The following is a 17,251-nucleotide window of genomic DNA, read 5'->3' as shown; positions in this document are numbered from 1 at the left end:
GATAAATATCACATGATCTCACTCATTTGTGGAATATAATGAACAACATAAATTGATGAGCCAAAATAGGGAAAAAATATTTTAGAATATAATAGAAGTAATCCTGTTATTTGGAGATTTTTAAGATTTCCTACAACTTTTGTGATATTATACTATGTTAATACAGTTTTGATAATACTATATTTAAAATCTTTTTTTCTTGAAATATTAATGTGTATTGCATGTAACATTATATTTAAAACCGTTTTTCTTGGGGAAGAAAACACAGAAAAACAAACCAGCACATGCCTCACTCATGTAGCTGTTATGCTTGGACTATTAGATGGGGAGATGCCTAGGCAGAGCATGAGGACCCCACCCTTGCTGAGCCTGCAATCATGGTGGGATTTAAGGAGGTCAGACAGGTCACTGTCTGGTAGTCATGTAACTGCTGAGCAGAGGAAAAGCATGATTTAGGGCAGTGGTTCTCAACCTGTGGGTCGCGACCCCTTTGGGGCTTGAACAACCCTTTCACAGGGGTCGCCTAAGACCATCGGAAAACACATATATAATGACATATTGTTTTTGTGATTAATCACTATGCTTTAATTATGTTCAATTTGTAACAATGAAAATACATCTTGCATATCAGATATTTACATTACGGTTCATAACAGTGGCAAAATTACAGTTATGAAGTAGCAATGAAAATAATTTTATGGTTGGGGGTCACCACAACATGAGGAACTGTATTAAAGGGTCGCAGCATTAGGAAGGTTGAGAACCACTGATTTAGGGTCTGGCGCTTTTTGTTGATATAAGAATTGCTCTAATCGTAATTCCTTTAATCCACAGTACGCCCATGAAATAGTCACATGTGAGCCAAGAGACTGAAATGAGCAAATGGTTATGTCTTTCGCTGGGGGGTCAAACCCATCGGCTGCAGTATAAAGGTTCCTAAAGTTCTAAATATCTGGTTCATTTTCCACAATGGCTTTTACTGGAATAGTGTTACTGAAATCATTTTTACTTAGGATGCTCCACCCACTTCCCCAGAGTCTGTAGACCTCTAGAAAGGACTGGTGATCCATGGGCTGGAACAACTAGGTAAGCAAGTGGACGAGGATTTACTGCGTGCCTGTCTGCAATACATGCGCGGGGCAGACACACATCCGCTGCTCTCCAACAGCACCTGAGGTGCCAGGAACCGCAGGTGCCGTTTGCTAGCCTGGCCAACATTCAGGAGCTAGTGGACGAGGCGTGGCACAGCCACAGAGGAGCCCTGCCAGGGGACAAGGGAAGGGAGACCCACACAGCGCAGTACCCGCTGGCGCCAAGCACCGCCAGGAACCGTCACTGGTCGTCTCACTGAATTCTCATGAGAAGCTTAGTGGTACCATCTCTATTTACACATAAGGAAACAGGCTCAGAGTTCGTGAGGTAAGTTCTCCGGGGTTCTGGAGCGAGGCCTTGTCGGGACTTGTCCTAGGATGCCTGCATCTTCAGAGCGGATCTCGCTCTCCAACATCACCCGGCATGATGCCCAAAGCCAGGAAGAAACGGAAGACCTTTCCTTTGGACCAAACCAATGGGAACCACAGATGTGGGAACCCCAGGATCAGGCCGAGCCCACTGTGCACGTGGAAAGGGGGTCAGGAACCCACCACGTGGCACCAGCCCTTGCACGGCACTGCCCGCGGCCACCACGCAGCCCTGGCTCACCCCTGGGAGCTGGGAGCTCTCGGCCTGCGCTCAGGGGAGGACTCCTTTTTGGAAGCCGTGCAGTGACTGACAGTCCTCTCCCCACACTGCCCACCGCGCCCGGCCTTGTTTCCGCATTCCCGGTTCGGGCGGCTCACCTCCTTGTGGGAGTCTTTGTGGGCCTCCAGAGTCTTCATGATCGTCAGCTCGGCGTAGTTTTTGAATCTCGCTGGCTGGTTTCTCAGAATCTCCCGTAAAACTCTCAGAGCCAGCGCGCGAATGGAATGCTGGGGAACAGGAAGGAAGAGGTCAGCAGCCTGCACCCACGCACACCCGGCAGCAGGGGCCAGGGCACCGAGCGTCCGCAGACGCCTGGACACGGTTACTCTGCTGACCTGCCGGGCTCTCGGGCAGCCAGCCCCATGAGCAGCCCGTGCCCCTGGTGGCATTCCCAGCACCCTGCCCACACCTGAGAGGGACCTGATGAAGGTTTCTTCAATGAGCCAAATGAGGACAATGGAGCTCTGGGGACGGGGACTTCCTGAGGCTCAGAGATGCAAACCACCCTGTGTCAAATGCCCGGAGGACAGGTAAACGGCGCCTGGACACCGGGACGCGTGGCCTGTAAGACTGTGAGCTCTCCAAGGGCAGCTGAGACCTGTCATTCTCCCGACCTGCTGAGTGATGAGGCCACGGGGGAGGGGACTGTACCAGCCTCGAGGTGCTTGAGGACCTTGAGGCCCGGGTCATGTGTCTGGAGGAAAGCCATTCCAAACAGACTCCTAATCTCAATAAAAGAGAATGGAGTTTACACCAAACACAGCCAAAAAGTACATCCTGATTCTTTGTCACTCACCTGTGCAATTCACCCTCCACCCCGTTCTGCCTCTACATGACATCGCTCTGTCTCCCGACCTCAAAGCCCAACCCAGGCAAAGGGCTTCAGAAACCAATGCTTTGTTTTAAGAAAAGGTGATCCAGATCTTTCATCACCATCCTTCTAGCCTTCCTCAGCCTGTTCTAGACCAAACCACTAATCCTAAGCAGCAGAAAGCAATCCAAGTCAGCGTGACACGCCCAGTCTCCTGCCCACCTGTCTCCCATTCCCACCGCCGTCAGCATGAGCCCGGGCATGACCTTCACCGTGGGCTGTGTCAGATTTCAGCCCGGGCCTGTCCTGGAGCCCTTCCCCACGCTCAGTCGACTGCTGTTTCTGCTGCGGACACAGGGCCCAGCGCGGAGGGGCGCGGCTTACTTGGCAATCCCTCCATTTACTCCTGTCTCTGAGGACGGGCCTGCTGCATGGGGCAGGAAGGCAGGACTCTGGGTTCTTCCCACCTCTAAGATTACACAGCAAATGCCTAGTGTGTCACATTCAGATGTCACCGTGTGAAGAGGGCCTTTACTTTAAAATTAACAACAGAAAATAATAGGCGATGCTAACCACCCCGGTTCCTGAGCCTGGCGCGCGGCCCTGACGCACGCACGCGCGGGTGAACGGAGGCAGAATGTGCCGGAATGCAGCATTTCGTAGGGTCTTTAAAAAGGAACTTCTCTGTTTCGCAATTAAACATGAAACAAAAATAAAAGTCACAAGGAAAAAAGCTCATTGTTACAAATGACATTTTAAGCTAACAGTTTTAAGAAATTTTGTGTAAAGTGACCTGATGCAGGAACAAGTCCCCTTGTCGACGTGAACGTACTCTAGGTGGAGCTTGCTCCCTGGGCTCCGAGGCCAGTTCAGGCGTGCTTTGATGTAAACTGTGAGCCCAGTAGGAAAGGAGAGCTGAGCCACCCCACAAGAGCAGCCCCCCACCCCCAGAAGGGAATGCAGAAGAGCAGCTCTCACGTCTTTGTCTCCAAGGGTCTCCAGGAGCAGGAGCAGGATGGTCTTGAAGTGCTCCTCCCAGACGCCCAGGCTGTCCTCCCGGGTGACCTTGAGCAGCTCCAGCAGGGCGCCCTTCCGCTCCTCCACGCGCTCGTTGTGGTTGGACAGCTCTTTCAGAAGGTCCGCCACCAAGTCCGAATGGTCAATGGGTACTTGTGAGACACAACACAGATGTTACTGCACAAGGGACGCCGGCTGCAGGTGCTGCCTCAGCGACGCAGCCGCCCTCCTCTGCTCTCCGGTCTCTTCCCATCACCCCCTCCATCCTGACCTGCGGCCCGAGCCTCACTCTACACCCGCAGGTCATTCCACCAAACTAACTGTCAAAACAGAGGTGGGCCCAGCCAGTGTGGCTCAGTGGTTGAGCATCAACCTATGGTCCAGGAGGTCACAGTTTGATTCCCAGTCAGGGCACATGCCCAGGTTGTGGGCTCGATCGCTAGGGGGTGGTGTGCAGGAGGCAGCTGATGAATGATTCTCTCATCACTGATGTCTCGCTCTCTCCCTCCCTTTCTTAAATCAATAAAAATATATTTAAAAAACCCAAACAAAGGCGGGAGAATAGGTATCGAGCACCAATACTCAATGTCTCTACCCTGCCTTACCATCTTCCCACCTTCCCACTCAGACACAGAGGAGAAACTGCCATTTCTTTCATCAGTTCACAGAGAAGCAGCCCTCGCAAAGCCCGCCCTGACTCCATCTCCACTCGACAGTCCTGCGTCAGGCCCTGCCACGGAACCCGCTTGCTAGCATCCCCTCCCCCAGAGCACGCTCTCCTCAAGGCACTCCTCACAGCTCCCTCCCATCGAAACACCCCCCACCCCCACCCCCCGCCTCGGAGAGTCCAGAGGTTAGGAGCTAGCACAGGAAACAGACACCAGCCAAGGCCGACTGTCAAACTTCCCAAGGCCTCTAGTGAACGACTTGCAAGACTTGAACCATATGGCAGAGGAGCATATCCCTTCTCTGCATGCGCTTTTAAGAGACCTCCACTCTGAATCCACTTTAAGTAGAAAGCGGGAAGAAACAAGTCAGACAAATTATCGGGAACTACTTTTATTTTTTTTAAAGAAGATATATTTTTATTGATTTCAGAGAGGAAGGGAGAGGGAGAGAGAGATAGAAACATCAACAATGAAAGAGAATCATTGATCAGCTGCCTCTTGCACATCCCTGCTGGGAATCGGGCCTGCAACCCAGGCATGTGCCCTTGAGTGGAATCGAACCCAGGACCCTTCAGTCCTCAGGCTGACAGTCTATCCAAACCAGCTCAGGCAGGAACTACTTAATTTGCATGTGCACATTTCTTCAGATTCCAAAATTGGGGAACAAACACAGAAGAAAGTCTGAAATGTGAAAGAACGCTATCATTTCCCCCTGCTCTCCCACCTTTTTCTTCAAGTCTTTTATTATCCAGTTGCTGAATAAATAACAACCAACATCCTAATCTCCATTCCATCTGCAATAAGACCCACAGTGGTAAGTGAAATGATGCACCAAGTCTATGAGCAATGGAAGGCCACAGGCCAGTGGCCCAGAAAGGGCAGTCAGACCAACACCACCAGCAGTGAGCTCGGAACAGCCAGGAGTATGCTTTCACCGGCTGGACTTCTCCACGCTGCACGCCCCCCGCTCCGCCCCGCCCCCCGGCCGAGCCCTAAGAAGTATATATGTATGCTTTTAAAAAACTGACTACTAAGTTGGGTCGGCTTTAGCGCAGGCAGTTCCTCTGTCATGCAGACAGCTAAAATGACTACTAAGCTGAAATAACTCAAAATGTGTCAACATGACAATGAGGTGGAAAACAAATTAAGTTCCAGATAAAACACCATCACACCGAAATATACTTACTCACTTGTTCCTCAGTAAAGGACACGGTCTTAACAGAGTCAGAAAAGCCAGACTAGTTCTATTCCATAGTGAACATGCTACACTTGGGCAAGGAACTCAACCTTTCTGAACCTTGGCTTCTTAACCTGCAGAACAGAAACAACTGCCGCTATGTCCACTGGACGCCGTGTGTAACGTGTGAGCACTATGTCCACTGGACGCCGTGTATAACGTGTGAGCACTATGTCCACTGGACGCCGTGTATAACGTCTGAGCACTATGTCCACTGGACGCCGTGTATAACGTCTGAGCACTATGTCCACTGGACGCCGTGTATAACGTCTGAGCACTATGTCCACTGGACGCCGTGTATAACGTCTGAGCACTATGTCCACTGGACGCCGTGTATAACGTCTGAGCACTATGTCCACTGGACGCCGTGTATAACGTCTGAGCACTATGTCCACTGGACGCCGTGTATAACGTCTGAGCACTATGTCCACTGGACGCCGTGTATAACGTCTGAGCACTATGTCCACTGGACGCCGTGTATAACGTCTGAGCACTATGTCCACTGGACGCCGTGTATAACGTCTGAGCACTATGTCCACTGGACGCCGTGTATAACGTCTGAGCACTATGTCCACTGGACGCCGTGTATAACGTCTGAGCACTATGTCCACTGGACGCCGTGTGTAAAGCGTGAGCACTATGTCCACTGGACACCATGTATAATGTGTGAGCACTATGTCCACTGGACACCGTGTATAACGTGTGAGCACTATGTCCACTGGACGCCGTGTATAACGTGTGAGCACTATGTCCACTGGACGCCGTGTATAACGTGTGAGCACTATGTCCACTGGACGCCGTGTATAACGTGTGAGCACTATGTCCACTGGACGCCGTGTATAACGTGTGAGCACTATGTCCACTGGACGCCGTGTATAACGTGTGAGCACTATGTCCACTGGACGCCGTGTATAACGTGTGAGCACTATGTCCACTGGACGCCGTGTATAACGTGTGAGCACTATGTCCACTGGACGCCGTGTATAACGTGTGAGCACTATGTCCACTGGACGCCGTGTATAACGTGTGAGCACTATGTCCACTGGACGCCGTGTATAACGTGTGAGCACTATGTCCACTGGACGCCGTGTATAACGTGTGAGCACTATGTCCACTGGACGCCGTGTATAACGTGTGAGCACTATGTCCACTGGACGCCGTGTATAACGTGTGAGCACTATGTCCACTGGACGCCGTGTATAACGTGTGAGCACTATGTCCACTGGACGCCGTGTATAACGTGTGAGCACTATGTCCACTGGACGCCGTGTATAACGTGTGAGCACTATGTCCACTGGACGCCGTGTATAACGTGTGAGCACTATGTCCACTGGACGCCGTGTATAACGTGTGAGCACTATGTCCACTGGACGCCGTGTATAACGTGTGAGCACTATGTCCACTGGACGCCGTGTATAACGTGTGAGCACTATGTCCACTGGACGCCGTGTATAACGTGTGAGCACTATGTCCACTGGACGCCGTGTATAACGTGTGAGCACTATGTCCACTGGACGCCGTGTATAACGTGTGAGCACTATGTCCACTGGACGCCGTGTATAACGCGTGAGCACTATGTCCACTGGATGCCGTGTGTAAAGCATGAGTGCAGCAGTGGACTAACAAGGCAATGTGAATGCTCAGCACATGCCGGAGCCCATCTCCCAGCTGCGGGGCAGTCGCCGGAGCAGTTCCAGAACAGCTGCCGATACGCTGGGGAGGGGAGGGGAGCCCAGTGGTGCTTCAGACCCGACTCCCACAGCTACACGGGCATGCGGAGCCCAGAGCTGGGACTCCCAAGCCGTTGCCCTCCACCTCACTAACTCCTCTCCTGAGCTCCTCGGGCCCTGGGTCCGAGTGACGGCTTCCCTGGTGGCACCTGAGCCTCCCTCACTGCAGCTTTCAGAGCTGCCACCTGAGGTCACCCGTGTGCCTCTGGAGGGTGGGGCTGTGTGTCCTTCTGTTCACTGTTGTGCTTTCCACGCCCAAGCCCATGGCTGGACATGTAGCTGCTGAACACAGGACTAACCAGGCCTGACCCATGTCCATGTCCATTCAACCAATATGCCCAGAGTTGGTCAGACAAGAGGGGAAGCCCATGGGAGAAACTTCTGGATGGGGACCATTAAACAAAGAAAGACAAACCATCTCGAAGCTGCTCCATGTCGTCGTCAAACACGGCCTCCTTCAGGGCTGTCTTGTCATAGGTGTTGATGGTGTCCGGGTAGGGGTACAGGTTGTAGTCATGTGTCCGTGGCCCCGGGAAGGCGCGCGGAGGCTGGGTGTTGAGCAGGGAGGTCTTGTTGCCCAGAGCTGTTCTGCCTCCTTCCACCACGTCACTGCCGCCCCGGCCCTCAGTGGCAGGGGACGCAACTCCGCCATCCCGGGATACCTGCGCACAGAACAGGTATTAGTCCTTTTTAGGACTTTTAAAAAACGTTGCCTTAAGTTTTCAGAAGCATTAGGAGAGCCAGAGACTTCTCACTTGAAATCTGGCCACTAACAAAAGAACAGTTGTTAGAATTTCAATTTGTAAATACCTACTTCATAAACTGCCTAAAAAGGAACAGAATATGCTTATATTGTCACCTCTTCTTTCATTAAATTACACGTAAAATCTGTTTTACTTTGAACGTGGGATTAACTTTATGCAAACATTTTTTGAGAGATTAATAACATGAGATTCTGGAAAGTCCCTTGAGAATGAAGGCCACAGCCCCATCCTGCTCCTCCGAGGCCTGGACCAGCACTGCAGCCTGTCGCTTCCTGTAAACAGCAGGGCTTCCTCACTGCGGCCGACACCAGGCCGACAGGCCCAACTACCACCACCAGACCGAACGCGGGCCTGCTGTCCGAGAGCCCCGTGCACATGGCCCACCACGCGGGGAGCCAAACCATGGCTAATGGTCTCTGGCAATGGAGGGCTCAGGATCCCCTACAGGTCGTCCTTCCTTTGCACGTTTCTGACTCTGAGTCCGTCTTTACGTTGGGTCAAAGAACAGGCCTTTGCCCTCGCCAGTTTGGCTCAGTGGATAGAGCATCGGCCTGTGGACCGAAGGGTCCCGGGTTCGATTCCGGTCAAGAGCATGTACCTCAGTACGGGCTCCTCCCCAGCCCAGGCCCTGGTCAGCGTGCAGGAGGCAACCAGTCCATGTGTTTCTCTCACATTAGTATTTCCTCTCAGTCTTCCCCTGTCTCTAAAAACCAATGGGAAAATTATCTTCGGGTGAGGATAAAAAAAAAGAACAGGTCTCTTATTGTTTCCGAAAAATCTTTTTTCTAATAGCTTCGGAGTCTTGTCTTCAACAAATGAAAGCCCTGGTCCTCTGTCCCTGCCATGCTTCTGGCTCCTTCACTCTCGGCGTCCCGTCTCCGGGGCCTTTTGCTGGCAGCACTGGGACAAGAGCGGCCTGGGCCGCCTGGGGAACAGCAGGCCTGTCTTCCCCTCACCCAGACACGTGACTAAAGCAAGTGAAAACAGCCTCAGCAGCCGCAGTCCTTGTGCCGATGCACTTATACTTACACCATGTCAGCCCTAAGTGTACAATTCAGCGACGTTAAACCCATTCACAGTCCTGTGAAACCATTATCCACCACTGTGAGATTTTGGGCAAAACTTTTTCATCTTTCCTAACCGAAACTCTGTATCCATCATGTACTAACTCCCGGCCTCCCAGCCTGGTAACCTCTGTTCTACGTTCTGCCTCCATGAATGTGAGGACTCCAGGTGCCTCACATAAGTGGAGGCACAGAGCGCCTATTTGTCTGTGTCTGGCTTATTTCACTTAGCATATTTTCAAATTGCATTGGTGTTGCAACGTGTCAGTATCACACTCCTTTTTTAGGGCTAATAGTCTTCCACTGCACACACACATCACATTTAAAAAATCCATTTATCTGTTGATAGAAACTGCTTTCTCCACCTTTTGGCTATTATGAATAATGCTCCTATGAACCCTGGTATAGAAATTTGTGTTCAAGTCCCTTCTTCCAACTTTTTTGGACATATACCTAGTGAAATTGCTGGAACGTACTTGATTAACACCCCTCCCAAAAAATTGTTTACTAATATAATACTATTGTAAAATACATGCATGGATATGAGCAAAATGATTTAACACGGGTTTTCTCTCAGGGAAGATAATTCACGGATGATTTTCATTTTCTTCTTTTTGTAACTCTCTTCTAAAAATAAAACATAGTTTTATAATGAAAAATCATTTGTAAAGGGAGAGTTTTAAAGAACAAAGACATTCAAAAAACAAAGCTAAACTATCCTAATTCTAATCACTTTTAAAAACAAAAAAAATATTACTTTTTAAACTTTGCTTTTTATCTCTGTCCTTGTCTACATGCATGTTTTATAGCATGGGAATCACAGTGCACATACTGCAATATACAGGGTGTCCCAAAAATGTACACACACACTGTGAATAACTATAAAGGCAGTGTTTATTAAAATAATCTCATTTTCAAAATTGAGCTACCCACTGTTAAAGGGTGTATACATTTTTGGGATACACTGTATTTTGCTTTCCTCGTAGCGTAAGCATGTCCCACATAGTTTTTATAACCTTAACTAGAGGCCCGGTGTACGACATTCATGACTGCGGAGGGGGGCGGGAAGAGGGGGGAGGGATCCTCAGCCCGCCCTGCACCCTCTCACAGTCTGGACCCCTGAGAGGATGTCTGCCTGCTGGCTTAGGCGGACTTCCCCCCTCGGGGTCTTTAGCGCTGCCTCAGAGGCGGGAGAGGCTCCTGCCACCGCTGCTGCATTTGCCAGCCATGAGCATGGTGTCCAGCTGAAAGGTGCTCCCCCTGTGGGAGTGCACTGACCACCAGGGGGCAGCTCCTGCGTTGAGCATCTGCCTCCTGGTGGTCAGTGTGCATCATAGTGACCAGTTGTTCTGCCGTTTAGTTGATTTGCATATTAGCCTTTTATTATAAGATTTAATAAGATTTACTCAACTATTCCCCTTCTACTGATTTTTTAGTTTTTGGTTTGGGCCATTATAAATAATACTAAAATAAACTACTTTGCGTAAAAACTTACCCTTTTTCTTTTTGCTGAGCTTGTTAGAAGATAGATCATTAAAGGCTATGAAACTAAAGTCCTTTTGCTAAATGTCACTTTACTAAGTTCCACAATGGCAGTGACAATCCGCCATGCTGCCACAACATGTCCCTCTAGCCCAGCAGTTCTCAACCTGGGGGTCGCCACCCCTTTGGCGGTCGAACGACCCTTTCACAGGGGTCGCCTAAGACCATCCTGCATATCAGATATTTACATTACGATTCATAACAGTAGCAACATTACAGTTATGAAGTAGCAACGAAAATAATTTTATGGTTGGGTCACAACATGAGGAACGGTATTTAAAGGGCCAGAAGGTTGAGAACCACTGCTCTAGCCTTTCTGGCACTAAGTGTTGCAACTTCTACTTGAAACAAAGCTGGCATCTCTGCCTCTGTGAACCACCTCCCCTGGCTCTGATGCCCATGCGTGAGCGTCTGCCTCCTCAGACGAGTCACTGGTCAAGCTTACGAAGAGGCAGACTGGCTCCCGAGTCCCACCTTCAATACAGTATTAGATCTGCCACCGCTTCATAGTTAAAAACCTGGTAACCAGTGGCCAAGAGGTTGAGTGGTAAACCTCAACTCCTCGCTGTCACTGCCTCTTCTCATGCTCCTGGAGGCCCCTCCTCCAGTGGGACAGCCCTGTCTCTGCATCAGGTTCTCCTCTGGCCTCACTGCTTCCTCTCCAGCCTCTGCTCCTCCCACCCTGGGAGTGCCGAGGGTTCCTGGCCCAGCTCTCCCTTCTCACTACCACGCTTCATTCCTTTCAACTCTCAGCACAGTACTTTTATGCTCTAAAAAGCTGAAAACACTTAAACGTTCCAAAAAACAGAGCACTGGGGACATGACTATGGCACATCCATGAGGATCACCACCCAGCCCCAGAAGGCACAGGGAAGGGCACTGGAGGACAGCGCTCGTGTCCTTGTGAAACAGGACGCACACTTTGATGCCACTTTTAATTTATTTTTAAAATATATTGTTATTGATTTCAGAGAGAAAGGAAGAGGGAGAGATAGAAATATCAATGATGAGAGAGAATCATTGATTGGCTGCCACCTGCAGTCCTCCCACTGGGGATGGAGCCCACAACCCAGGCACGTGCCCTTGACCGGAACTGAACCCAGAACCCTCCAGTCCACTGGCTGACACTCTATCCACTGAGCCAAACTAGCTAGGGCAGATGTCACTTTTATTTTAAAAGTACTCTGCACACACCCCTGAAACACATTAATGTATAAATGCACATAAAGAAATAGAAAAATGCACAGTAAAATGTTAAAGTTCATTATCTCTAGAGATGGTGACTTCTTTTCGCACTTTTAAAATATTATGTGTTGGCTATCTGTCACATTTACAGTTGGGACGAGTAATACCCGGGCACCCACCTCCTCCCAGAGTGGCTTCTGTTGCTACAGGATTTCTGCTCACTAGGCAGAGCCCTGCCCCGACCCCCAGCTACTTGGAAACCTTTCCCAGGCCCTCCCAGCAGCCTGGTGCCAGGCCTCTCTCCATGGGGGGAGAGGGGGAAGGACCCTCCGTCTTCCTGCCCCTCCTTTGTGGCCAAGGCCAGCTCCTCGGCAGGGCCCAGATCGCATCCCTCCATGTCCTCAGGGGCCGGGTCCACCAATGGGCCCTCCCCTGCACAGGGAGCCTTCTTCTCTCTCTGGCCCACTGGCATTCACGCAGGTCAGGCCTCTTCCACAGGGAACACCCCAATGCCCTCTTCTCTCCCCAGTTTGTTCACTCTTCAACCCACTTTCAACCCTTCCGGAACCATGCTCACCAAACCCAATGGACCCCTGAGAGAAACAAAACCTGTGAAGGGTGGACTGTGATTACTTAAGGACACGAAAGTAAACGGTGGCCCCTTCTCAAAGGAAAGGTCTTGGCTCTATATCAAAACACTGGTGAATGAGCAAGTGTTTCCTGTGTTTCAGGTCAACATGGGATTTGCACGTATATAGTAAATTAAAAATCCAATGGAGCCCTCCCCTCCGGGTCTGACTGGTGGGATCCCTTGGCCACAACTTCCTCCCGAGAGTCCCCTGTAACACCATTCACCACGCGCTCCGGGCCTCCCTCCTCCCCAGCTATTCTTCCAACTTCTTCCTTAGTGTTGGTGCTGCTTTGGATTTTGCCTTTACCCTTTACCTGGTTCATTTCATTTGCTTTTCTTTGGTTCCCATGGAGCAACTAGTCAATCAATGCCCCTCAAGTCTGTCTCCAGCCTCACTCGCTGGCCTAAACTTCAGATGGCCATATCCAAAGGCCTAATGGATACGTCTGCTTGGATGCCGTGCAGGTCTTAGGAGTCACATGTATTCAAAGGGGTTAGCATACACTTTTTCCCTCCTGCTATGAAATCTTCTCATTGAATTGCACCGGCACCTACTCATGAGTCCTAGTCAGACCTGTAACTCTTCTATTCCTGCTTTTCTCCTACTGAACCCAAATGCCTTGGAATAATTCTCCATCTGAGTGATAGCCCGCCTGAGCCCTTCTGCAGACCTCCCCCAAACACAGCATGCTCCCTCTCTCCACTCAGGGGGAACCACTCCCATCTCTCCACCTTCTCCCCGCTGCTCTGACTACAACCTCCTACTTGGCTTTCATGCTTCATCGCTTGCAGATCCTCCCTGGGCACCGAGACTGGTCCTGGTGAGTCTTGGTGCTGAGCACACACCACAATCTCCTGCTTATCTGCCTGCCTCCGCATGAGGTTAGCGCTCCCACTCAGCCATGCTGGTATCTGATTCAGGCTCACGATTTTTATCACATCACAGGAACAAAAACTGAGAACAAAGGTATTTAACATTTTTCACAAAGATAGGAAGGCTAGCTCAAAATTGCCTTGGGCCTCTAAAAATAATCCTTTCTATTACATGCTAAAAATAACGATGAAGCGCAGGAATGACAGTGGTCAGTGTTCAGAAGAATCATTAATCACCACTTAATCGATATACAGTTCTCTATTAGTCCGGGGATACTTACAATATCACAGTCCTTCTTGCCATCTCGTTTAATTGGCTCATTCAGATCCTCTTGGCTTCGAAAACTGAACTTTTCAATGGCTTCTGTAACTCCACGCAAAGAACTATAGATTTCTTCAGAGTTCAGGTTCTCTGTATCATTGTCCAGCAAGCTAAAGATCAAAATATTTTCTTTCTTAAATTGAGGCATATGCATAGAATTGAGATGTGTGCATACATTTCTTCTAATAATTTATGGAGTAATGTATAGTTTTGCTTCTTTCGGTGATTTAGGGGGAATGAAAAGAAGACATCTGTTATCAGAGCACCACTGGGGGACAAGTACACACCTTCCCTGTCAAGCCTGGTCCTGACACATTGCATCGCACACAGTTAGAACCAGTGGGAAACAGCCACAAGGATGCAAGAACTCAGAGTGACAACTGGTGACTGAATGCACGAGGTAATGAAAGTGGAAAAACAACCGGCATATCTTGAGCATGGAAGAAAGTAGATTGGTTGTTACTGGTCTCAAATGTACAAACTTAAATGAAAAGGAATGGGCACTTCAAAGTAAAGCTAGATTACAAACAAATTTCAGAGGAGCAAAGCAAATGACTCCACCAAGCTGGGTTATGCTCACCAGTATCAGAAATTCGTACATAAAATCCTATGTTACCGCCCAGCTGGCGTGACTCAGTGGTTGAGCACTGACCTATGAACCAGGAGATCAGGGTTCAATTCCCAGTCAGGGCACATGCCTAGGTTGTGGGCTCGATCCCCAGCCGATAAATGATTCTCTCATCACTGATGTTTCTCTCTCTCTCTTCCTCTCTGAAATCACTAAAAACTAAACAAAACTAAAACTAAAACACCAACCCTGTAAGTTGAAGTCAGCTCCACCTTTTCACTGGGCTCCTGAGAGTCTAACTCGGCTAGCTAACCGAGGAACTTGTTGGGAATATCAAATCCTTGTAGATGCTTATTTTGGAGTTTTATAATAAGAGCCAATCTTATTATAAAGATGAGTCAGTTTCTAGATGCATGTTTAAAACCATTTTTTAAAAAACCAAAATTATTTGTCCCTTAAAGAAGAGTGATTGTCAACTGATGTCAGTTTTTAAAAAATTTAGCATAACTAAAATGAAAGGAAGAAAAAATCCTAACCAGCCTTTGGTGTAATGCAGTGTATCAATAAGTGGCCTTTAGGTGTCTGAAAAGTACACTGAAATTGAAAGTCCCAAGAACAAAAACCATCAGCTGCCCCTCACTAAGAATATATTTTAAAAGCACAGAAAAAATACAAGAATATAAAGAAAGAAAAACGTGAAGGAACACTCAGCAAAGACAAGTCCAAACTATAACTTAGTTTAGATGTCACTTGTTTCAAAAAATACCCAGGACAAAATTAGTTGCGTTGTCTATGTGCCTGCAAAAAGTCCTGAGCTACACGGAGGATTGCTAGGAACACTAAAGAGTCCTTGGCTGTATATAAGAAAGCTTTCACCATTACTAAGGACGGCACTCTTTCTGCTCCTCTGAAGAGAAATAATGAATTAAGCACCCACTGGCAGGAGCCCTTCCACAGGACAGCACAAGCCACCCCTCACAGAGGTAAGTTTCCTGTCACTTAAAAACAAACACACTTCCTAAGCCCCTCCCCTGTCTACTGTTGTTTTTTTTTAAAGCTTGGGCAGGCAAGCAAGAGGGCTTTGGACAGTTCTCACTTGGAGTGGTCAGGCTGCCTGAGGGTGCAACGATGCGTTTTCTAGGCTAGTCAGGTTCCGCTGGAGCATCAGGCGGATTCACTCTTAGAGATGGAGCTAGCTGCCTAAAACTGCAGAACCGGCCCAGAGAGAACGCACTTTTCTGTTCTGATGAAAGAAAACACACACCCTACCTGTACTTGGCCAGTTCACAGACATATCAACTCAAAGATTGGCTCTGGCGTCAAACAAAGAGGGAATGAACCTGAACATACAGCTAAAATCCCTTGTACACACTGACAGGAGGTGGATAAAAACTTGAACAGGATTCAAGATTTCCAGTCCTTCTAAATTGCCAACGTCATCGCCCCATGAGCTCCACAAACACCACCATCCCAGCTTTGTATGAGCAAAACCATTTATACATCTGGCCAGTACACTATTTTTAATATATAAAGACTGAATAAACAAAAAATACATATATAAGATGTAAAAAGATGTCTTAAAATACTTTGAATCAAAACAGCCAAAACTAATAACATAGCCCATGCACACACACACACACCAAAAAGAAAAGAAAGAATGACAGGATGGACAGGAGGAAGTGATGGTGTTCAGCTTTTTAAGGGATGTCACAATATTATTTTCCATATGTCGCTTCAGATGATGTTAACTTTCACATAATTCATCTTACTTTTCTTCATCTGAACCTCCTTAGAATATTTCATTTCAGTTCACATGACTTTAGCATTACAGTAGCCTCTTTTTAAAAGAGAAAGCAAAGGATTCTGCCAGCTCATGCTCCTCCGTACTGTCAATTACTAAAGCAGGGCAGACTTCCCTGCAGGAGCCCATGTGCACGGCCGAGGCGCTCCTTTCAGACTCGCTAGCTGAGGTCTCGAAGGGCTCCTTGGTACGAAGCGAAAACTGTGAGCTCCAGGTGAGAGCGATCATTGTTCCCCTCGAACAGGAAACAGGGCTGCTTTCTTGGCTATTTTAGGCTTTGGCTTGATTTGTCTTTTTTCAAGTCAATACCTCGGAGCCCTCATTTCATACAGAAAAAGGAAACTCCCGTGAATGCCGTCATCAGGGAACTGGAGACACTGTGGCCCCAACAAGCCACACGCAGCAGCCTCACTCGGGGTAGCCCGGCCTGTCACCTGCCCCACACTCAGCTCAGAGACAGCTCCGGGAATGACCCTAGGGCAAGGCCAGGCCCTGTCCCTGTAAACCTGTGATGAGAGTCCAGAAAGTTTGCCTCAGGAGCCTTTAGATTAGCAAGAGTGGCTCCACTGGTCAGCAGACACTGACCTGAGGTCAGCCACGCACCCAACACTGAGCCCAACACAGCCCTGGGCCGCAGGCTGTGAAGGGTGCGGATCCTGGGTGGGGAGGTGCACGAGGTCAGATTGCCAAGGAAAGAGAAACCGGAGACAAGCAATTGTCTCCTTAGGTTTTCTTTGTTATTTTGTAGGGTAAAGATACCAGGGTATAGAAAAAGGATAACTGGTCCTTGTTAAGAAATAAATAGGGTTTTGGTAGAGAGCAAGAGACACTTAGATTTCCTCTTGGTTTTATGTGAGCAATACGTTTTCTAACTGTAAAAGCTCGCCACCTCTCTCCCAATGGTTGCATAAGGTCCAGGATTTGTTAAACATCAGCTGCATTACTGTGTCACGTGCGAATGAGGATTCTGGGAACAGGGCACCCTGGGAGGGCATGGTGGCTGGCTGGGGAGACTGGTAGGGTGAAGCCTGGTGCCCATTGGGGCACTGTTTACCAGGAGATATTAAACTGGTCTTACAACTTGAGGCCTAATTAATCTTAAAAAAAAAAAAAAAAAAAGGAGCCCTAACTGGTTTGGCTCAGGGGATAGAGCGTCGACCTGCAGACTGAAAGGTCCCAGGTTCGATTCTGGTCAAAGGCATGTACCTTGGTTGCAGGCACATCCCCAGTAAGAGGTGTGCAGGAAGCAGCTGATCTCTCTCATCGATGTTTCTAACTCTCTATCCCTCTCCCTTCCT

General features: G+C 48.8%; 1 protein-coding gene across 15 annotated transcripts in view; it reads right to left on the bottom strand.

Annotated features, from left to right (window-relative positions):
* Positions 1-17,251, bottom strand: part of LOC102768505 (CLIP-associating protein 1) — a 138,951-nt gene that overhangs the window by 22,506 nt on the left and 99,194 nt on the right. For all 15 annotated transcript variants that reach the window (XM_015572489.1, XM_015572491.1, XM_015572490.1 and 12 more), the window contains 4 exons: positions 13,544-13,694; positions 7,619-7,865; positions 3,530-3,720; positions 1,839-1,967 (listed from right to left, as the gene is read on the bottom strand). In XM_015572489.1, the coding sequence (XP_015427975.1) occupies positions 1,839-1,967; positions 3,530-3,720; positions 7,619-7,865; positions 13,544-13,694 (718 nt within the window). The remainder of the gene's footprint in view (positions 1-1,838; positions 1,968-3,529; positions 3,721-7,618; positions 7,866-13,543; positions 13,695-17,251) is intronic.

Source organism: Myotis davidii, unplaced genomic scaffold (assembly GCF_000327345.1).
Source record: "Myotis davidii unplaced genomic scaffold, ASM32734v1 scaffold249, whole genome shotgun sequence".
In the NCBI taxonomy this organism is placed as follows: Eukaryota; Metazoa; Chordata; class Mammalia; order Chiroptera; family Vespertilionidae; genus Myotis; species Myotis davidii.
Note: the sequence above shows the minus strand (reverse complement) of the source record. Positions and strands in the feature narration are given on the sequence as shown.